The sequence below is a fragment of the Narcine bancroftii genome, chromosome 10 (assembly GCF_036971445.1).
Source record: "Narcine bancroftii isolate sNarBan1 chromosome 10, sNarBan1.hap1, whole genome shotgun sequence".
In the NCBI taxonomy this organism is placed as follows: domain Eukaryota; kingdom Metazoa; phylum Chordata; class Chondrichthyes; order Torpediniformes; family Narcinidae; genus Narcine; species Narcine bancroftii.
Genome location: NC_091478.1, coordinates 24,605,078 through 24,629,162, shown reverse-complemented (window position 1 = coordinate 24,629,162; position 24,085 = coordinate 24,605,078). Strand labels below are relative to the sequence as shown.

At 43.7% G+C, this 24,085-nt stretch overlaps 1 protein-coding gene across 5 annotated transcripts in view; it reads right to left on the bottom strand.

Annotated features, from left to right (window-relative positions):
• Positions 1–24,085, bottom strand: part of LOC138744306 (prominin-1-A-like) — an 83,057-nt gene that overhangs the window by 4,662 nt on the left and 54,310 nt on the right. For 4 of the 5 annotated variants that reach the window (XM_069900218.1, XM_069900217.1, XM_069900219.1 and 1 more), the window contains 7 exons: positions 16,137–16,226; positions 13,919–13,972; positions 10,943–11,023; positions 10,069–10,137; positions 8,238–8,327; positions 4,648–4,760; positions 1,000–1,023 (listed from right to left, as the gene is read on the bottom strand). In XM_069900218.1, the coding sequence (XP_069756319.1) occupies positions 1,000–1,023; positions 4,648–4,760; positions 8,238–8,327; positions 10,069–10,137; positions 10,943–11,023; positions 13,919–13,972; positions 16,137–16,226 (521 nt within the window). Of the gene's footprint in view, positions 1–999; positions 1,024–3,889; positions 4,010–4,647; positions 4,761–8,237; positions 8,328–10,068; positions 10,138–10,942; positions 11,024–13,918; positions 13,973–16,136; positions 16,227–24,085 lie in introns of all 5 variants that reach the window. The other variant, XR_011345438.1, reaches the window with a different exon arrangement.

Here is a 24,085-nt window from a genome sequence, read left to right as displayed (position 1 = left end):
CACACCTTTCTTGCTGGGGAGCCTAGAAGGTATTGAGGGTCCATTCTGACTTATCAAAGAAAGAGATATCATTGGGCAACATGGTTAGCTTTGTAGTTAGTGCAACGCTGTTACAGTGCCAGCAATCGGAACCGCGGTTCAAATCCCACGTTGCCTGTAAAGAGTTTGTACGTTCTCCCCATGTCTGCGTGGATTTCCTCCGGGTGCTCCGGTTTCCTCCCACCGTTCAAAACGTGCAGGGGTTGTAGGTCAATTGGATGTAATTGGGTAGCACAGGTTCGTGGGCCAGAAGGGCCTGTTACTGTGCTGTATTTCTAAATTTAAATTTAAAAATATAACATTAAAGTAAGGGCGATGATATAAGAAGGGACTGGGTCAACAGAAGTGAAAAAGGAATCTAGACCTTCCTACTCCCCACCTAAAAAAAACAGGGGTAAGTTATTGAAATCCTTAAATTAAAGAACAGAACTTTTGTTTTCAGGAAGAACATCCAATTTTGCAGGTCATGATCTATCAGCGATAATCTATTGAAAGACTATATTTTCATGGGGCTGAGTAGCATTCTCCCCCCATGTTCTGTGTAGCTAAAATTTTGAAGGATTTATCTTGCACCAGCAACACTCAACCCTCCTGCCAGATAGGTGGTTCATGGGATCACACCCACCAGATTCAAGGACAGTCATGATCAGTCTCCTGAATAAACCTCACACAAGTAAAATAATGCCTTTAATCTCTCTTGGTAAGTCTGCATTCTGTACTGTATTTTAATGGTTGTGCTATGTATGGGTTGACTAGCTGGACTCCTTGCTAAACAAACTTTCTCATCTTGCCTTAGTAAATATTACAATGAACTTGTACCTGTTTCTCCCCCTCTCCCCCCCCTCCCCCCCATAAATTCACCTTGCCCACTAATACAATCTTTTATGTTCCCAATGGTTATATGGTTAACTGCCTGAAGCATAATCAGGGAGGTAGAAATTGCAATCAAAGCTCACTTACATCTCTAGGTGAGAGCTGCCATTTCTGAAAAGAGAAGAGAGATGAACAGCATTTACACTGGAGGCTGCAGTTAACTCCTGACCCTCAGTGAAGGCGATAACCAGCCGAGCAGATGGCCAGCATTCCGAGGGAGCAGTCAGACCAAGGAGATTTTATTTGCACCCAAAACTGTGTCCTTCCAAGGCTATCTAACTCAGCCATTCTCAACAGGGACCCTACGGAGGTAGAGTGGTGGGGGGGACAGGGGGACGGACAGCACATTTAAAAGCCTTTTCACCTTATGTATCAAATATTTTCAGTAAAACACAAAAAGTCTGCAGACAACATGAAAATGGTTCTAGTTTTACTTTTACATTAAAAGTTTTTATAGTTTTTTTAAAAATGCAGTCATTAGGAAAGAAGTACAGAGAAAAAAAAAAATCAAAACTTGACTGCTTCACAGGGAAAGGGGCCTATAAACTTTGAACAGAGTCCTGGGCATGGGAGTGGGGGCATTGCTGTAAAAAAGGTTGAGAATGGCTGATTCTAATACGAACAGATTCTAACTTTTGCATGGACCTCCATCAGTCAGATCCAGCATTGACATAAATGCCCTTCATTCAGTAAATATGAATAAACAGTTTGGGATTAAAACTCTAACTTGACTATAAAGCATTCACAAAAAGTTACTTGCAAAACCTTTATAAGGAGACACTTCTCCATTTCTTACCCAATGATCCTGCGACTCACTGCCTTTTTCCTACGAGGAGTTGTTTATGTATATCCAACTCAAGTTGCACAAGCTTCTGCTACGAGCACCAATATCATCCCAAATAATTTAATGAGCAATGAAATATTTAAGAAATATAGTTAATTTTTTTGTGGAAGTTTCCTCTGTGCAGGTTAATTCCCACAAATGACAATGTGACACTGACCAAATTTGTGGGTTACTGAGGGAAAGTCAGTAGGCACACATGTGGCTGAACATCTTGGCCTTAAATAATACTGTTGGGTCTGTTACACCTTCCCAACGGTACTCTGATACTTTCAGTTGGCCTCGACTTTTGTGCTAGGTAGCCCTCTAACCCAGAAAGGTCTGAGAAGCAGGGTTGTTTTTTTGTCTGGGTCTTGTGCCGGTGGATTTGCACAACTCCCAGAATTGCTCCAGCGCTCTCACTGTGTGACAGATCCCAGGCAGGCCCTGAAACCAAGTTCTCTAATGTACAGAGATCACCACCAAAGCACATGTGGTCACGGCTCTTGAACCAAGATGGCAAAGCTTGTGCGTGGCAGTTGCTGGCTCTGGGAAATAGTGGACCGGTGCAGGGCACCAGAAACGGGGAAAACAATCGCGCCCGCAACCCTCCGTTGGTTGAGAAGGAGAAGCAGAGGTGACGACCCTTCAAGATGGTAACCATAGCAGCAGACCAGTGATGTGCTTAGCAGATGAAGGACCACACAGTCTACGGGCAATTTGAAGTGCGGGACTCATACAGATTGTGGGGTGTGGGAGACTGGTTCATGGGAATCAGGCACTGGAGCCAGGGTTCCAGAGGGTGCTGAGGGCAAGAGGGATCCTGAAGGCCCTCAGGGACTGTAGGCCTCCTGAACATGTTAGGTTTGGATCTGGAGCTCAGGTTGTTGATTAATCGAACAGGAGTCTGTGCAGCTGTAGGATTGCTGGAGGCAAATCCATGGACACTCAATGTCTCTGAAGGGACTCGTGCTTTTTCTTCTAATGTTAGGGTTGCTGAGCAGTACTGTTTGCCTTATGACAGGCAAAACTTAAAGCATATCATACATTAAGTATGGCACAGTTGGCATAGGGCTTTACGCAACTGTTACAGCATCCACGACCCAGGTTCACATCCAGCGCTGTCTGTAAGGAGTTTGTACTTTCTCCCCATGTCAGCGTGGGTTTCCTCTGGCGCTTTAGTTTCCTCTCACATCCAAAATATACAAAATTGTAGGTCAATTGGATGTACTTGGTTGCAGCATGTTTAAATGGTCGAAATTATCTTCTACTATGTTGTAAATAGAATTTTAAAAAATTAAATGTAAATTTTACTTTAAATTTAAAGTAGAAATTATGCTTGGCCTGCAGGAAAAAGAATCTCAGGGTTGTATATATCATGTATGCACTCTTGACGATAAATCTGAACATTGACTTTGAGCCAATGCTCTGTCTGCCCTCTCAGGTACATGTAACATGGCTCCTAGTTCCCTCAAACAACCCCTCTGCTATCATCCCTGAAAAGTCAGATGATTTGGCATTTCCTTCAGTGGCAGATATCCATGCCTAAATTGGCTGCCTTGTTGTCTTCTTACTGTGGGATAGGATTCACAAGGTCATTTCCTTGAGATTGAAAGTTCTGATCTTGGGAAGCAGCATTCCAAGATAAAGGAATGGCTTTGTGGATGGAAAAGGAGGAAACATCCTTCAACCAAAAGGATTACAAGTCTTTGGAATTCTATGATCAGACTCTGAGAAAGTTCTGCGCCCACAATTGTTCATAGTATACATGAATGATCTGGAAGAGGGGTCAGAGTGTGGTGTATCCAAGTTTGCCGATAACACTAAATTCAGTGGAAAAGCAAATTGTGTAGAGGATACGGAGAGTCTGCAGAGATATAAAAAGATTAAGTGCATGGGCAGGTGTCTGGCAGATGGAGTACAATGTTGATTAATATGAGGTTATCCTCTTTGGAAAGAAAAATGGAAGATCAGATTCTTATTTAAATGGCAAGCGATTGCAGCATGCTGTCATGCAGAAGGACTTGGGAGTGAATGTGTATGAATCGCAGATTGTTTGCAGGTGCTGAAGGCAAATGGAATGGTGGCCTTCATTGCTAGAGGGATTGAATTTAGCATATGCTGCAACTGTACAAGGTAAAAAAAAATTCCGGTCACCTTGCTTGAGGAAGGAAATATCGGCTTTGGAGGTGGTGTAGAGGAGGATCACCAGGTTGATTCCAGAGCTGAGGGGGGGTTAGATGATGAGGAGAGTTGAGTCATCTGGGACTGTAATCACTGGAATTTAGAAGAATGAGATGGGATCTCATAGCAATGTATAACATTATAAAAGGCACCAATAAGATAAAGGTAGGTAAGTTGTTTCTATTGGTGGGGCAAACTAAAACTAGGGGACTGGGTAGTAGATTTAGGATGGAGATGAGTAACTTTTTCCCAGAGGGTGGTGAATCTATGAAATTCACTGCCCAGTGGAGGCGACCTCAGTAAATGTATATAATACAAGGTTGAATAGGTTTTTGCATAGTAGGGGAATTAAGGGGTAAGGGGAAAAGACAGGTAGGTGGAGGTGAGCCCATCATCAAATCAGCCATTGAATGGCAGAGCAGGCTTGATGGCCTGGATGGCAGAATCCTGCTTCTATTTCTTACGTTCTTTCATTCTTAAAAGTTGAGATCGAGATTTTTAGCCTCCAGTGTAGGTAGGTGGTGGGATTGGGCAGGAAAATTGGTGCGTAGCAGATGATACTGATCTGCTGATGGTAAATTAGGCTTGAGAGGCACAACGGTCCTTTCCTGTCCTTTATTACAGTGGCAATCTCAGGTTAAACATGTCACTGGGCCCCAATGTACTTCAAGCAAACAGCAAGACTCTACATGACTCAAGACTTTACTCTCACTGCCAAAAAAGTTACCTACTCGTACACATCTGAAGATGTCATTCGTCGGTAGTATTTTGCCAGTTTCACCGCAAATATAATGCTTGGAATCAGGAAAATTGTGCTCCAACCCATGCTAAACCAAAAGGTGTTCTGCAAGAGACAGATAAAGATCATCAGCCCTTCTGCCCATACCCCCTCCCCACCCTTTGAGTTCTTCATTCAGTGCAACACTATTACAACGACAGTGACCCAGGTTCAAATCTCCTGCTGTTCGTAAGGAGTCTGTACATTCTTCCACCCTCCAATAGATTAATAGGTCACGTGGGTGCATTTGGGTGATGTGGCCTCGTGGGTCGGAATACGTGTCTGTTAAATTAAAAACTAAACCATTGATCCACTGTGAGATCTGGACTCCTCCCCCTCCCATTCTTCCCCCTTTCTCTCCCCAGACTTTACAGACTCTACAACTTTACAACTCTCCATGTTAATTTGCTTATACCTTGAAGAGCTCAAGCCCAAAATGTCAGTAATATATCTTTACCTCCTATAAACACTAAAGACCAGCTGAGTTCTTCCAGCTTTTCTGTGTTTTTATTAAAAACTAAACCCTCTGTGCATTTGAGTTAACCAATAGAGTAAGTCAGAAACACTTCCATCTCTGCCATGGAAGTCACCACTGTGATAATGTACTAGCTCTATGGATCAAAGTTTGGGTTGGGGTGGGGGGGGGGTGGGGGGAAGAGGGTCTGGAGAGGCATGATTTGTTTGGGAAGAATCAACAGATGGCAATCCACTCTAAAAGAAGGATGTGGAGACCTTGGAGCGGGTGTAAAAGAGCTTCAGTAGGATTGTTATGAAAATTAGTTTATTGTCATACACATTGTACAATCTATCCATGCACTGAAATTCTTATTTGCTGCAGCCAAACAGGTACTTCATAAAAAAACAACCCCAATAGTATATGTATGAGTTTAAATTTAATGAAATAACGGATACAGATAGATAATAGTACATCCTTACCTCAATGCATAAAATGTGGTGTTACAACAGTGCCTCCTGTGGTGTCAGAGCAGTGTAGCAAGGGGAGGTTCAGAATTACAGAGTATGTTCCTCATACAACAGAGGGGGTAAGAAGCCACAAGGTGCCTCAGTGGTGGTAATGTTGTAAATTAGTGGTTCCCAACCTTTTTTGATCCAAGGACCATCTGGCTTCGACCTCACACGCCATGGCCCACTAGTGGCAATGAGTGAGCAGAATTTTCAAGTCAAAGGCAGCTCTCTAAGAAATACATCTTCATCTAATTTAAAAGTAAAACTCGACATGGTTGAAGTGAAAGCCCAACACAGCAGGTCAAACAGTGTATATTGCAAAAATTAAGATACATAACCAATGTTTCGGGCTTGAGCCCTTCACGGTAGAAGCAAAATGAGCAGGCACCAGAACAAAATGATAGGAGGAAAGGCCTGGGGGAGGAGCACAGTCCCAAAAACAAGAGGTAATAGGTGGATAAGGGAGGGATGGCACAGCAAACAGGGGGATGGCTCTGGGAATGGAGAGGAAAAGGTGTGGAGAACTGGAGGAAAGAGGACAAAAGGAAAAAGGTAGGGAAGGAGAATGGAGAGTAGGCTAACAGAAACCAGAGAAGTCCATTTTAATGCCATCCAGTTGAAGAGTTCCCAGATGGAAAATCAAGTGTTCTTCCTCCAATTTCCAGATGGTCTTGGTGCAATAGTACATGAAGCCGTGGATAGCATGGGAGTGGGATGCACCATTTCCTGCTCATCTTCCCGAGACCCCTTTACCCCCAGACATAACAAGCACAGAATTCACCTTGTCCTTGACTACTACGTCACCAGCCTCCTCATTGAACACATTATCCTCTGGAATTTCCACCACTTACAACATGATTCCACTACTAGACATCTTCCCCTCTCCACTTTCCGTAGGGACCTCTCCCTCCACAACTCCCTCATGCACTCATCCCTCCCCACCAATCACAACCCCACCCCTGGCACCTCCTGTGGCTGCAAGAAGTGTGCCACTTGCGCCCACGCACCACAATTCGGGGCCTCAAACAGTCCTTTCAAGTGAACCAATTCTTCACTTGTGTATCTGCGGGAGTGATCTACTGTATCCGGACCACCCTTTGTGGCCTTCTCTACATCAGGGAGACTGGGCATAGACCGGGAGATCACTTTGCTGAGCACCTTTGTTCTGTCCACATCAATGACAATGATTTCCCAGTAGCCAACCAGTTCAATTCTGTGCCCACTCCCATACTTATGTCTATGGCCTCAGACTATCCCACCAAGATCACCTGTAAATTGGAGGAACAACACTTGATTTTCCATCTGGGCACTCTCCAACCAATGGTATTAACATTGTCTTCTCTAGTTTCTGCTTTCCATTCTCCCTCCCTTCCCTTTCCCTTTGTCTTTCTTCCAGTTCTCTACCCCCTTCCCGCTCCATTCACAGTAATCCCCACCTTCCCCTGTTTGCTGCTGTGCCCTCCCTCTCTTATCCACCTCTTACCTCCTGCCTTTGGATCGTGCTCCTCCCCCCACCTCCACCATTTTGTTCGGGCACCTGCCGACATTTTTCCATACCCTGATGGGCTCAAGCCCAAAACATTGATTATGTATCTTTAGCTTTGCGATATAAAATACATTGTTTGATATGCTGAGTTTCTCCAGCATTGTGTTTTTATTCTAAGTTAAAGCATTTTACTTAACATTTTTAAAGACCCACTTGGAAACCATGGCCCTTTGGTTGAGAACCACTGGTGTAAATAGAATTGAATATAACAATATACAGTGATGGAAATGTATGGATACAAAACAGAGTGAGAATAGACAGTGAATAGTTATTCTTTTGTAAATAATTTCAGTCTACTTTTGGTTAAAAAAAGGTTGCATGGTTTAAAGAGTACTAGCCATAAAGAGAGGTAGAACTAACTCGGATTGTTTTCTCTGGAGTGTCAAGATTTTGTGGAGACTTGACTGATAATTTTAGAATGAGATCGTAGAGATGAGGAGTTGGGGCAGTGTGAACTAGCAACATGTCCTCAGTATCTTGATGTCGATGAGCATGTAACGTGGGGAGAGTAAGAAGTGGGCACTTTCAGATTATAGAAAGAAGGTTTACTCAGTAATTCCAATCTACAGACTCCATCCACTCACTTCCACTACCTTCCTTTACCTAACCCAGGCAGCGACTGCATTGGTTGGACACAGACTGAAGCTCCCTCTTCACTGTCCCATCGCACCCTCCCAGGGCAGGGAGAGCACAGGTTAGATACAGAGCGAAGCTCCCTCTACCCTGTCCCATCACACACTCCCAGGGCAGGGACAGCACGGGTTAGATACAGAGTGAAGCTCCCTCTACCCTGTCCCATCGCACCCTCCCAGGGCAGGGAGAGCACAGGTTAGATACAGAGCGAAGCTCCCTCTACCCTGTCCCATCTCACACCCAGGATAGGAACAGCACGGGTTAGGTCGAGACTAAATCTCCCTCTACACTGTTCCATCACATATTTCCAGAACACATTCAGCACAAAAATTAATTGGTGGAGTTGTCACCGATCTTGAGCAACCCTACCCCTCTTCCTTGTCTCAATCCCCTCTTACCAACGAGTCCAGAATGTAGACGCATGAGATGGTGGCCACAGAATCCAGGACATTGGCTGCAGGTCTGCATCGGGCTACTTCTTGTGTTATCTAGAAAATAAAGATCTTTCACTCAATTTGCTGGAGTTAAAGTACACCTCAATCACCGTGGAAACTATGGATCCCTGCTTCATGGTGCCCAATCCCGTTGTGTTCCAACTCACTGAGCTTTTGAACGGGGGGGGTCATGGAATTGAAACATGCCAAATTCAGTGACCTGAGCAGCTCTTGCCTGGAACTGGAGAGCCCAGAACGAGGAGTCATCACCTCTGGATGTGGACTTCTGCATTCAGGACTCAGTTCATGGGGAATATATTTGCTCGAATTTCAGAGCAGAAAACTCACTGCCTGAGGTCAGGCAGCATCTGTTGGGGGAGGTAACTGATAATTCTTTTGCCCACTCCTCCATGGATGGTGTCTGACCCACTGAGTTCCCCCAGCAAGTTGTTTTGCTCCAGACTGCAGTATTTGCAGTCTTAAGAAAGCAGCTTCTACCCTCAAGGACCCCCATCACTGAAGCCATGCCCTCTTCACACTGCTACCATCGGGAAAAAGGTACAGGAGCCTGAAGACGAGGACTCAGTGGCACAAGAACAGCTTCTTCCCCTCCGACATCAGATTCCTGAATGAATGAATCACCGACACTGCCTCACTTTGACTTTTTCTTGCACGTTTTTAAAATTTATTTTCCAAGGTGGTTTATATAAATGCTTGCACAGTGATGCTGAAAACAATGGATTTTGTGACATGTTCATGACAATAAATTTTGATTCTGATTCTTTTGCATCTATGACTCTTCAGTACTGTGACCTTTGAAAGCTCCAACCCAGATGAGTGTGGATGCACAGCTGAGGCTGAAATCGATGGGATTGGTCAGCACACACACTGCAAAGGGAGGCCTACATGCACCCATCCAGGCACTGAGTGGTTATGGTGTGGACTGTGGAGGGTCAAATGGCTTTTCCGTCTGGAACTTAGTTGGAATTTGCATCACCCATTAATGCACACCTTATCATTTGCCCCTTTAAATCACTTACTGATCACCTTGGCTGGACTCCCCAGCTTACTGCACTTTGAAAGCCCACCATGTACAGCTGACTGCTCTCTTTGCTCCTCGGCCCTGACGACGAATACTGCTCTTTGCCAGGTCAAGAACTGTGGACATTCCTGGAGGAGTCATTGGTAAGGTGTGCATTACACTTAGAATGGGACTGTAGTATTGTGTGGGAATACTTAGCAATGATCTGCACCCTGTTGGTACAAGGAATCGGGAGTTTGTATTGAAGTTCCTGTCTTGTAAGAGTGCTAGCTACCCAATATCACTGCACGTATGTAATACAGAGAGAGAAAAGCCCTGTTCACAAAGGTGGTAAATTGGTGGTTCAACAAACCAGTTCAAGAAGCAGATTTTGCCGTTCACACTGGACCAATGTTAACCAGTACTCTGTGCCCTTTCACACTCACCACCTGTCCTCCACTAATTGATCCCAGAGTAGGCAGCCACTGGAATTATTGATCGCTGTATCCAATGTGAATGCTTACGTTGTTTTAGTATCTAATATTGTTTTGTGTCTTCCTCATTATGATTTCCCCAGGTGTTCAATAAAGATTATCCTTTGTTTAGACTGTGTCTGGACTCGCTTCTCTGTGAACCCACCAAACCGGATTTAATCTCACATAGCTGTGGCCAACTCCACATCCCTTTCTCATATGAGGGTTGGGAGCACAGCTTTACTCTCCAGTGCTGGCGACACCCCTTCCCACCCACAAGGATCTGGATGTTGCAGCTCACCTCTCTCTTTGTCCATTTCACATATCGGCTGAAGTAACTGAGCTGGCAGTCCAGGTAGGCCTCGGACTCCTGTTGAAGTAGAATAATGGCACAGTAAAATGAGAACAACATTTCAGCTTTGTGCAAGGATGTGTTCAGCTAGCTGAGGCAGAGGTAAACTGTAAGAGATCCCAATCCTGAGGTCAAGTGTTTGCTATCCATTGTGGTGTGGGGTGTGACAGGTTCCTCTCGTCACTGAGCTCTTCGCATACACTGTACAAGTTCCCAACGCACCTTTTATTCTAAACATAAACGGCGCAGTTAGCGCAATGCTGTTACAGTGCCAGCGTCTGTTGTTCAAATCCTGTGCTTCCTGTGAGGAGTTTGTATGTTCCTCCAGGCACTCCAGTTTCATCCTACGTTCCAAAGACATGCAGGATTGGTAGGGTGTATTTGGGCACAGCTGGCTCATGAGCTGGAAGGGCCTGTTTCTGTGCCGTATTTTGAAATTAAAATTAAAAATTAAATGAAGTTCATTACAAGTTCAAATGGTGAGCCTCCAAGCACGCGGGGACAGTGACTCACTTTCCAGTCAGCAGGGATCAGTGAGTCACCTCTTCAGCCAGCAGGGGTCAGTCCTCCCAGTAGGGCTGTGAGTCACATGGTGCTTCTCACCTTTGTGCCCAACTCAACCCAAGGGGAAACTATTTATTTTCACACAGGTTGAGTTAGAATTGGACATATAGTGCCTGGAGATCCATGACCCCAGCTGACTCACATCACTGGTCTCACTTTGGTCTGCACTGTGCATTGACAAATGTTTTAACATCCCCCCTGAATACACATGTGTCATAGGACACTCCCAGAATCTGCCCAATTCCTTTATGGTACTCACACTTTTAATGATGTCCAAAGCTCGTGTGTGGAGCAAAGTCTGTGCAGATTCTACCATTAATAAAGTCGTGTTTACCATTTTCTGAAAAATGTGAAACAGCAATGAGTGTAAATCATCACTGCATATAACAATAAATAGGAGCAGGAGTGGGCTATTTGGCCCTTCAAGCCTGCTCTACCATTCAATGGCTGATCTGATGATAGGCTCATCTCCACTGACCTGCCTTTTTCCTGTATTCCTCAATTCCCTTACTATTTAAAAATTTATCCAACCTTGTCTTGAAAGGTTTCTGAGGTCGCCTCCATTGATTCACTGGGCAGCGAATTCCACAGATTCCCCACCCTCTGGAAAAAGCAGTTCCTCCCCATTTCTGTCCTAAATCTACTACCCCTGGATTTTGAGGCTATGCTCCCTAGTTCTGGTCTCCCTTACCAATGGAAACAACTTGCCTACCTTCATCTTATTTATGTCTTTCATAATTTTATCTGTTTCTTTAAGATCCCCTCTCATTCTTCTAAATTCCAGCGAGTGCAGTCCCAGACGACTCAATCTCTCCTCATCCCTTCATCTTTGGTATCAACCTGGTGAGCCTCCAAAGCCAATACATCATTCCTCAAGTAAGGAGACCAGACTGCATGCAGTACTCCAGGTGCAGACATGGTGGAGAATGGATGGTGCAAATGATAGCCACTTACTTTGACTTTCCAGAAGACTATCTATGTATACATTTGTTACTGTATATAACATCAATTTAAATAACACTAAACATTAGCAATTTATGTGAATAATATGTGCATAACACTATTAATGGATGCAATGCCAATTTATATAATATTGTGACTGAACATAACCCCTTCACTATATATAACAGCAATATCTGTGCAACAAATTTTTCATTTATTAGACCAAGGCTTGCACTGGGCAATGGATTCTGGGGAGCAGTGGACCAGCACAGGGCACTAAAAATGGGAAGGACACCCCCCCCCCCCCCCCCCCGCACCCACACCGGTTGAGAAAGCAAATCAGAAGAGATGATCCACGGCAGCGGACCAGCAAGGGGTTCACTGGCTGTGGAACTCACAAAGGCTGCAGCATGCTGGCGACCTGCAGTTGAAGGACTCTCACATGGTGCAGGCTGCTGAAGACCGGTGCATGGGAACCAGGTATTGGAGCTGGGGTTCGAGAGGGTGCTGAGGGCAAGAGGGCTCCTGAAGGGCCTCGGGCACTGAAGGTTTCATGATCGCATTGGAGGTTTGCATCTGGAGCTCAGGTTGCTAACGGATTGAACACAAGTCTGTGTGGATGCAGAGGCTACAGTAGCACTGGAGACAAATCCACAGACACTCAGTGACTCTGAAGGGACTCTCTTTTGCTTCTCTTTCTCCATTTATTAGGGGTGTCAGGCAATGCTCATGGTGACTCTGTTTGCCTTAAGGCAGACAAAAGTTGTCAATTTTAATGTATTATTACATGACAATAAAAGAAACCTTTGAAGACCCTGTGCAACGCTATCACAGCAACCTGGAGTCGTCTGTTGTTTGTATGTTCTCTCCGTTTCTGTGTGGGTTTTCCCCAGGGGATCCAGTTTCCACCCACCCTTCAAAACATGCGGGGTTGTAGGTTAATTGCGTAGCCTGGGTTTCAATAGCTGGAATCAGCTTCTACCATGTTGTAAATATTAAAAAAACAACCATCAGCCTCTTGAACTCCCCTGTACTGCCCTAACTATAAACTACTCTGGGATCAAAACTTGAATTGTCAGGTTTTCCTGCTCTTAATTCAACTGTGAATATGTATTTCTCCTTTCATATTTATTATCCTTTTTTGTCTTGGAATATTTTGGTAATTTAATTTATACTATTATAGTTGGTGCATCTTACAAATCTGTGTGGCTGCAGCCTAAGATTTTTGGTGCATCTGTACATGATACAGTAAAATCCCCGTTATCCAAGATTTAATCAACTGGAGAAGTAGTGGCAGCAGGGTCCATTTTGTAATTTAAGGAAAAATTAGTTGGTATATGAATGGGGGGGGGGGGAATGGAGGGTTACGGACAAGGTGCAGGTAGGTGGGGCAAGAGTACTTGGTTTGGTGCGGACTAGAAGGGCCGAGATGGCCTGTTTTCTATGCTGTAGTTGTTATATGGTTGTATATGGACATCATTTGTGTGGAGGTGAGCCGGGTTGTCAGCACGAGGATGGTGCATAAAGGGCCTGGCCAGGACAATTGCTGGAGGTGAGCTAGGCTGTCAGCATGAGGAAAGTGCACCAAGGGCCTGACCAGGACATTTGCTGGAGGGGAGTTGGGTTGCACCGAGGACCTGACTGGAACACCAGGATGAATAACTGACGATGCTGGGGCGTCTCTCCTGCTTTGTAAGAGTCTTTATTTTTATCAATATTATGTATATTAGTAAGGCTTTATCTGTAACTTGGGGGAGGGGGTGAATTATGACGGCAGCATGGTTAGCAACCGGGGTTCGAATTTATTTTTAAATTTTGTAAGTTACAGGAATTACCTGATAAAAGTGAACATTATATCATTAAAGACTATACTGATTTTTTTTTTTCCAAATTGCTTCACATTTTGCCCTGTCTTGTCTTTTAAACAATATATTCTTAATGCAGGTATTCTAGTTAGGCATTTTAAGAGCGAGTCTCAGGCAACCGGAAAATTCACATTTCTGGCATCAGTGATTCCCCATAGGTGCCGAATTATGGAGATTTTACTGTATTTATGTGTATGACAATAAATTCTCGTTACTCATTGATGGCAGATAAATGAGGAACTCATTCTCCAATATCATGGGACCGGGCTTTCTCAGGAACAAGGCTTCAACTACCCCTCTCCCAAACCTACTCGAGCAGTTCAAGCCTTGAGTTTCTGCAGAGTTGTCCGCTCTAGGCCAGACAGAGAGAGCAGAGGTGCAACAGGCAGCAAGACAGCAAAGGGTACAGCACAGAACTATCCACTCACCTCAAGATTGGAAGTGGTCACTTGAAGATCCTGAATATTTTCTTTCAACATTTGCTGGAAAATTAGAAACCAGGCATTGTTAATGAATCCCTTCTCAGCACTCAGTTATATACCAACACCAGAGGGAGATCATTCAGTTTATCAATCCCAAGCTGCTTCCCAGCAGAGAAATTTCCTTGCTCCCATTCCCCTTTCTCCACCCATCACTCACCTCCCCCCACCTTCTCTGCTGTTTAGACCAACTCTCATCCTCAGTTCTGATGGAGGGTCTCAGACCTGATCTGTTCTCCCTCCACAGATGTGGCCAGACCTGCTGAGTGGTTTCTGGTTTGAAATATCTCTTCCCCCATTTCTGAATGCACACTGTTAGAGAAATGTGAAAGGTTTGGAGAACCATTCCATGGTGGAGGACTACTAGTTATTGGATCGACTAGAGAAATTGAGGTTGATGTCTTGGGAACTGAGGATCAGAATCCATTATGAACATCTCACAAAATTCATTGTTTTGTGGCAGGATCACAGTGCAAACATGTATAAACCACCTTACAAAATCAAAGTAAGGCAGTGTCTTTGGTTCATTGTTCATTAAGGAATCTGATGGCAGAGGGGAAGAACCTGACCTTGAGCCGCTGAGTGCTTATCTTCAGGCTCCAGTACCTTATTCCCTGATGGTAACAGTGTGAAAAGGTAATGACCTGGGTGGTGGGAGTCCTTGAGAATCAAGGATGCTTTCTAAAGACCACCTCTTGTAGATGTCCTCTTACATAAAAACATAAGAAATGGCAGCAGGAGTTGGCCATCTGGCCCTGCTCTGCCATTCAATAAGTTATTGGCTGATCTGATCATTGACTCAACTCCACCTACCTACCCTCACCCCCCCCCCCCCCATATACCCCAAATCTTGAGGCTGCGTTCCTTAGTTCTGGTCTCATGCCTCTATCTTATCTATCCCATTTATAATTTTATATATTTCTAGAAGATCTCCTCCTCTCATTCTTCTGAATTTGAGTGAGTATAATCCCAGACGATTTAGGAGGTCATTGAGTGAAGGTGTTTGTAAAAGAACAAAGTGAGGGATTTTATGCAGCAAGAAGTTGTGATCTGGAATGTCATGTCAGGGGGAAGTAATGGGTGCAGAATATGATGATCATGTGAGTTTATTGTCATATACATAAGTTCAATGTACAAATGGGCTGTAATTCCTGCTTGCTCTACTGAAATTCTGTAATTCAGATCCATTTGTATCTGCTGGGGTTTGAAAAGAGTGAGGGGACATGTTTGAAGCATGAGTGAGGGGTCTTGACAGAATGGGGTGGAGAAGATGGGCAGTATACACTTAGCATAGCAGTTAGTACAATGTTCTTACAGTGACAGCTACCTGGGTTTAGGTCTTTCATTGTAAGAAGTTTATACATTCTCCAAGTCTGCATGGATTTTCTCCCACCCTTCCAAACGTACCGGGGGTTGTAAGTTAATTGGGTGTAATTCAACAGCACAGGCTTGTGGGCCGAAAGGGCCTGTTACCGTGCCGTATGTTTAAACTTAAATTTAAATTATGTTTCCTGTTATGGAAGAAGTTAGAACCAGAAATTACTGTTTGAACATCAAAATTTGTCCATTTAAGTTGGATGGAAGGCAGACCTCCTTCTCTCTGAGGGACATAATCCTTTGAAAGCTGCGAGGCTTACTGAGTTCCTCTGATTTTACTTGCCTTACTGAGTTAAACAGTGGAAGCATCATCTCAAAATATCTTTGAAACAGAGACAGGTAGGTTCTTGAGCTCAAAAAACCCATTGGAGGAACTCAGCAGGTCGAGCAGCGTCAGTGGGAGAAAAATAATAATCAGCATCTTTAAGGGTTCTGATCCAAAATAACGACCGTTCTTTTTCTCCCTCTGAAACTTGTCTACATGTTGAGTTCCTCCAGAAGATTGTTCAAATTTCAGCGTCTGCAGTCTTTGGGGTGTCAAATGTAGATTCTTGAGGAGTAGGGGGTGGGAGGTTACTGGGTTAGGCATGAATAAGAGTTGAGGTTATAATCCAAGAAGGATTGGATTAGTTGGGGGGAGGGGGTGGTGAGGAGGACAGACCTGAGGAGCTGAGTGATCTTAGTCTTCCAAAAGCATTTGCTAATACCCTGTCCCTCACCTCCCCGGATCTGCATTAATTAGGGAAGTATTAATCCCAGTGTTTGCAGTGTAAACAAGCATGACACTTACCACATTTGGCTCCATCTGGCTCTTGATCCAGCCGTTCAACTGCTTCAGACTTTCTGCCTCATTGTTGAGTTCAGTTTTGACAGGATCCGCCTGTAACACAGTGATTAGCCACACATTAAAGTTCATAAGAGTTCACCAGCAGTCCTGTCCCCAAGTGCTGACAACAGGAGACTACTGATGCTGGAATCTGGAGAAAAATGCACTCTGCTGGAGGAACTTAGCAGGTCGGACAGCAGCTGTGGGAGAAAAAGAATGATGGAGGGTTCTGACCTGAAACGTTGACCATTCTCTCTCTCGCATGGATTTGGCTCGGCACACACCTCTTGCAGTACCAAGTACTGTTTATTCAGCTCAATAAGGCAAGTAAAAAATATAGAAATGCTGGAGGAACTCAGCAGATATCATAGTGTTTGTGTTGATATGAAATTACACCACTAGGTCACCAGTGATCTTGTATATAAAGCAGTCCATAGCGACAGTCTAGCCTTCCAGGTTTGTCTTGCAGAGAGACAAGACCTCTTGGTGTACATATTAGTTTTTATTAAAGCTGTCTTATACTCACACTGCTGTTGTGGTTATTGTCAGTACAATTTAATAAACTAATATGATAGCTACTAGGATGGAAGCTGCTTCTGCTCCAACGCGCATTCCCGACCACCTGGAGACTTTTCCTGAGGAATGGAATCCGGGGACGACTAGCACGCATATGCTTCTGAGGACAGAGACGGCGAGGAACCGCTGTACTGGAATCGTGGTGGAATGCAGGGAAGACCACAGAAGTATGATAGGGCAGGTAAGAATTGGCCAAGAGCCCTGCCTGCCCGTGGGTTCGCCGGTACAGACGCCACCAACCCTAAACCCCGGTCCGATCAGAAAGGGGCCACTACAAGTGCAGGTGGAAGGATCTCCACAAGTCGTGCTCCCGATCACCACGTATGTGCAGAATTCCCAACCACTCCAGAGCCAGGGAAAGCAGACACCGCTACCGTCACTCCCCCAGCAGCAATTTCCCCAGTACCACGGAGACCTGACGCTACTGCTGGGATCCCCTCCCAAGCCCGCAGCAAATATCCCAAAGCTAGAGACTCAGCCAACAGCCCCAAGCACCCAGGTTACTCCTCCAGCAGACACAAGCTCCACAGAGGCTCTACCAGCAGCTCCAAGTACCCCAGGGTCCACCCTTGTTACACCTAAGGAACCAGAGACTGCAGCTTAGCCATGTGCTGCGACCAGACAGGCTGGAGCTCGACTCCAGAAATCCTGGAGCTGGCATGCACTTCTGCCGGTGGCAGAGATGTTTTCTGAATTACATGGAGGGTGCTGAGGCATCGGATAAAGAGCTATTAATGCTGCTGTTAGCCCAGCTGGGAGACCACCCTTACTCCCTTATACAGGATGCTAGGTCCTACCAAGAGGCAATGAACTCCACTCCCAGTACAGACTTATGACTAGGTCACAACAAGTAGGGGAGTCTGCCAGAGACTTTATACTCTCTCTGAAAGACCTGGCGAGGGGCTGCAACTTTAAAGCAGTATCAGCTCAGGAGAATGCGAGGACCTTATTAGGGACAGAAATGTTGCAGGCATATGGTCCACTGAGACGAGACATCAATTACTGGAGAAAGGAATGGTAGGGCTAGACTTTTTTTAATTTTTAAAAATTTTTTCACACTATGAACCATATTAATCAAAATACACACAAACATTTCCCTCTTGAATATACACTGTCATTTTCTCCCCTTTTCCCCCCTCCCTTTCCTCCCTCCTTCCCACCCCCCTCCCAACCCATTAAACATTCAACATATACAATACAATAAATGCATTAAACAATGTCATCACACAATGAAAATAAACAAGAAAATTGTGTCATCTACTTTTACACACTGGATCAGGTCATTTCGTCTTCTTATCATTCTATCAGTTTAGGGAATGGAGGTCCGCGGTAGCCCCTCTCTGTTGTGTCCCATGTACGGTTCCCAATTTTTTTCAAATAATGTGACTTTATTTTTTAAATTATATGTTATTTTTTCCCAATGGAATACATTTATTCATTTCTATGTATATTATGAGGGGCTGGCATTGAGTAAATAAGAAGGATCTCTCCCTTGTGGGAGAGATCAGAAACCAGGAGACATGGAATTAAAATAATTGGTAGGAGGATTAGAGAGTAGGTGGAGGAAATATTTTCAACCAAAACATGATAAGCATCTGGAACTCAGAGGCTGAAAGAGATGGCAAAAGCAGAAGTCTTCATCATACTTAAAATGTACTTGGATATTTACTTGGAGCTCTGGCCTGCTTTCAGGCTCTCTTCTGATTTCCAAATTGACATTATACATTTTTTTGCTACTGCTAAGGCTATCATAATAAATCTTTTTTGCGCTTCATCCAGTTTGAAGGCTAATTCTTTACTTCTTGTATTACTTAGAAGAAAGATCTCTGGATTTTTTGGTATGTTGCTTTTTGTGATTTTATTTAATACCCAATTTAGATCTTCCCTAAACTTTTTCACTTTCTCACATGCCCAAATTGCATGTACTGTTGTTCCCGTTTCCTTCTTGCAGTGAAAACATTTATATGATAATGTTGGATCCCATTTATTTAATTTTTGGGGTGTGATATATATAGCCTGTATAACCAATTATATTGTATCATGCGTAACCTCGTATTTATATTTTTCATAGTTCCAGAGCATAACTTTTCCCATATTTCATTTTTTTATCTTTATGTTTAAATCTTTTTCCCACTTTTGTTTGGGTTGATAGCTTATTTCATCATTTTCTTTCTCTTGCAGCTTGATGTACATGTTTGTTATAAATCTTTTAATTATTATTGTGTCTGTAATCACATATTCAAAGCTGCTTCCTTCTAGTAATCTCAGTCTGCTTCCCAATTTGTCCTTTAAGTAGGTTTTCAGCTGGTGGTATGCAAACATTGTACCATGAGTTATTCCATATTTGTATTTCATTTGTTCAAATGATAATAAATTATTTCCCAAAAAACAATTTTCTATTCTTTCAATTCCTTTTCTCTCCCATTCTCTAAAGGAAAGGTTATCTATTGTGAAAGGGATTAGCTGATTTTGTATTAATAATAATTTTGGTAGTTGGTAATTTGTTTTTTCCTTTCTAAGTGAATCTTCTTCCATATATTGAGTAAATGATGTAGTACTGGTGAACTTTTATATTGCACCAGTTTTTCATCCCACTTATAAAGTATATGTTCTGGTACCTTCTCCCCTAATTTATCTAGCTCTATCTTGGTCCAATCTGGTTTTTTCCCTTGTTTGATAAAAATCTGATAGATACCTTAATTGTGCTGCTCTATAATAATTTTTTAAGTTTGGTAGCTGCAAACCACCTTGTTTGTACCATTCTGTTAATTTATCTCACGCTATCCTCAGTTTCCCCCCTTTCCATAAGAATTTCTTTATTATTCTCTTTAGTTCATTGAAGAATTTCTCTGTTAAGGGAATTGGTAATGATTGAAATAGGTATTGTATCCTTGGGAAGATATTAATTTTAATGCAATTTACCCTCTCTATCAGTGTTAGTGGCAATTCTTTCCGATGTTCTAAGTCATCTTGTAATTTCTTCATTAATGGCTGATAATTTAATTTGTATAGGTGGCCTGAATTATTATCTAATACCTAGGTATCAAATTGCTTGTGTTTGCCATTTAAATGGTGATTCTTTTTTAAACTCTGTGTAATCCGCATTATTCATTGGCATCGCTTCACTTTTATTTGCATTGATCTTGTACTCCGATATTTCTCCATACTCCTTCAATTTCTTATGTAATTCTTTTATTGATATTTCTGGTTCTGTTAAGTATGCTATGATGTCATCTAGAAATAGACTGATTTTATATTCCTTCTCTTTTATTTTTATCCCTTTTATTTTATTTTCTGTTCTGCCAATGGTTCTATTGCTAAAGTGAACAGTGAGGGAGATAGTGGACATCCCTGCCTAGTTGACCTACTTAATTTAAATTGGTTCAATATATATCCATTTACTGACCTCTTCGCCAATGGTCCCTTATATAATGCTTTAATCCAATTAATATATTTTTCTGGTAGGTTGAACCTCTAATACTTTGAATAAATAATTCCATTCTACCCTGTCAAAGGCTTTCTCTGCATCTAAAGCAATAGCCACTGTTGGTATCTTATTTCCTTGTACTGCATGGATTAAGTTAATGAACTTACAGACATTGTCCGTTGTTAGTCATTTCTTAATAAATCCAGTTTGATCTAGTTTTACTATTTTTGGTACACAGTCGTCCAATCTGTTTGCTAATAGTTTTGCTATTATCTTATAATCTGAATTAAGTATTACTGTAATTATTGCTGTTTTACATGAATCTGGCAAGTTTTGTGTTTCTTCTATCTGGTTCATTACTTCCAGGAGAGGAGAAATTAATAACTCTTTAAATGTTTTATAGAATCCTATTGGGAGTCCATCCTCTCCAGGTGTTTTATTGTTCGGTAGCTTTTTTAGTATATCCTGTATTTCCTCTATTTCAAATGGTTTTATCAATTTGTTTTGCTCCCCTTCTTGCAATTTCGGTAGTTCAATTTTAGCTAAAAGCTCATCTATTTTGTCTTCTTTCCCTTCGTTCTCAGTTCAGTATAATTGTTCATAGAATTCCTTAAAATTTTCATTGATCTCTATTGGGTTATAGGTAATTTGTTTGTCCTTTTTCCTTGATGCCAATACAGTTCTTTTAGCTTGTTCTGTTTTAAGTTGCCAGGCTAGTATTTTGTGCGTTTTTTCTCCTAGCTCATAATACTTCTGCTTTATTTTCATTACATTCTTCTCCACCTTATATGTTCGTAATGTTTCGTATTTTATTTTTTTGTCCGGAAATTCTTGGTGGGGCTAGATGAGGCAGAGACTGCTGCAGAAGCTTTAGAAAGCACCAGGAAAGAATTGGAGGAGTACTCACAGGACCCTGGGGGTTGGACAAACGTCGCACGGCTGGACTCTCTAGCCTCATGAAAAGAAAAGTATGCTGCCTCACAGGAATTCACAGCAGCAGCAGCACCTTGAGGGTCCCAAGTGCTTTTTCTGTGGACAAAGAAAGCACCCCAGAGCCCTCTGCCCTGCCAGAAAAAATGTCTGTTCCAACTGTGGAAAATATGCAAAAGTCTGCAGAAGTCCCAAGGCCACAGCCAAGGCCCATTCTCATACTAATGAGAGGCGAGAAAGCTCTTCTTTCTCCACAGACAAACAGAAGAAGAATGCCATGTGCAGCTGGCCATCTTGGACAAATGCTACAGAGCAGAGGACACAGTCTTCAGGAGATGAATATGACGCTGAGTACTATCGGATGGAAGGACACAAAGGACATGGCAGACTTGCTTCCCTACGCATGAATCAGGCAAGTCCACACAATTCATCTGATGCCACTGTGTGCTTCAAAATTAATGATGTGAGGGTAAATTGCTAAATAGTGGAAGCACTGAAAGTTTTATTGTTAGTCAACTGCTTTGCCCTCCCTACATGCCCAAGCGAGCACCAGATCCTGTAAGCAGCCAGCAGCTTTGCGGCTGAGGTAAAACGGTTTTGCAGGGTTACTCTAGAAATCCAGGGCACAAAATACGAAGGGTTCAAATTACTAGTACTCCCTCACCACTGTGCCCCGGTACTATTGGGGTTAGATTTTCAGTCCCAGTTAGAATGCATTACAATAGTGCACAACGGGCCTCACCCCCCACTACGCCTTACGAAGAAACAACACTGCAGCCTGTCTGTCCTGAACATAGAACCCCCTCCGCTGTTCACGCACCTGACCCCAGAATGCACACCAATAGCCAAAGAGCAGAAGGTACAGCCTGAGGGATAGAGACTTCATTAGGACAGAGGTCCGCAGGCTACTACAGAAGGGCATCATCGAGCAGACCACCAGCCCCTGGAGAGTCCAGGTGGTTGTAGTAAAGTCAGGAGAAATACTGCGCATGGTAGTGGATTGCAGCCAGACAATCGACAAATTTACACAACTAGATGCCTACCCCCTGCCACGCATAGACATGGTCAACATTGCGCAGTATAAGGTGTTCTCCACCATAGACCTGAAGGCATCATACCACCAACTACCCATTAGAAACACCAATCGCATATCAACGGCATTTGAGGCAGACGGCAAGCTGTATCAATTTCTGCGACTTCCCTTCAGTGTCACCAATGGAGTGTCCTTGTTTCAGAGAGAAATGGATCGAATAGTAGATGAATTCCAACTGAAAGCTGTGATCTCCTACTTAGATAACATGACAATCTGTGGCCACACTCAGGAGGATCATGACACGAATTTAAAACGCTTCTTGCAGGCAGCCGAGGAAAGGAACCTAACGTACAATAGGGACAAATGCGTCTTTAGCGTCAGGAAGTTGCCAATCCTGGGCTACATAGTGCAGAACGGGGAAGTCAGCCCAGACCCAGCCCATATGCACCCTCTCCTAGACCTCCCAGTGCCACACATGCTGAAAGCACTAAAAAGGTGTTTGGGGCTGTTCACTTACTACCTTACTACGCCCAATGGGTCCCCAACTACTCTGACAGGGCCCGTCCATTTATAAAAGCCTGTTTTCCCACTGTGCCCAGCAGCCACCAGAGCATTCAGGGATATTAGGGACCATATCACTAAAGCTACCATGTGGTCTATAGATGAGTCAATCCCGTTTCAAGTAGAAATGGATGCATCCAATGTGGCTCTGGCAGCCACCCTAAAGCAAGATGGTCGACCGGTGGCCTTTTTCTCGTGAACCCTACAGGGGTCAGAAGTAAGACACTCAGCAGTAGAGGAGGAGGCCATAGCCATTGTGGAAGCAGTAAGGCACTGGCGACATTATCTAGCGTGCAAACACTTCACCCTCGTCGTGGACCAACGGTCTGTGGCTTTTATGTTCGATAACCAGAACAGGGGGAGAATTAAGAACGACAAAGTCCTGCGCTGGTGGATAGAATTGCCTACATTTAACTACAACATTCTATACGGCCCTGGGAGACTCAACAAGCCCCCGGATGCACTGTCCAGAGGCACTTGTGCCATCCTTAATCACATGTCCCAGTTGTAGAACTTGCACAATGAGCTGGGCCACCCGGGGGTTGCTAGACTGTTTCACTTCATTAAAACCCAAAACCTTCCATTTTCAGTAGAGGAAGTGAGGTCAGTGAACAAGAGCTGCCCCATCTGTGCGGAATGCAAACAGCAATTATATTGGCCAGACAAAGCCACCCTGATAAAAGCTACCAAACCTTTTGAGCGCCTTAGCCTCGATTTTAAAGGCCCGCTCCTGTCCAATAATAGAAATGTCTATTTCCTAAACGTAATAGATGAATATTCCCATTTCCCCTTCGCAATCCCGTGTTCTGATGGATCAGCAGCCACTGTTATAAAATGCCTCCAACCCATCTTCAGCATATTTGGGTACCCGAACTACATACACACAGAGAGGGATGCTGCATTCATGAGTACAGAAGTACAGCAGTACCTGCATGAGAAAGGGATTGCTACCAGCCGCACTACAAGTTACAATCCCAGGGGGAATGGACAAGTCAAAAGGGAAAATGCCACTATCTGGAAAACGGTCCTCTTGACTTTAAAAGCAAAAGACCTGCCTGTTACTAGATGGCAAGAAGTGTTGCCAGAAGCCCTACACGCTATACGTTCTTTGTTGTGTACTGCCACTAACATGACCCCACATGAACATATCTTTCACAAGGAAAGCCATGACGGCCACAGTGCTGCCTAAATGGATGATGACACCAGGACCTGTTCTCCTTCGGAAGCACCGCAGACCCCACAAAGCAGACCCACTGGTGGATCAAGTGGAGTTGAGGCACTCGAACCCTCAGTACGCCTTCATCACATTCCCAGATGGAAGAGAAGACTCGGTGGCCACCAGGGATCTCGTGCCGGCCGGATGTATGAACAAAGCGGTGGAAACAC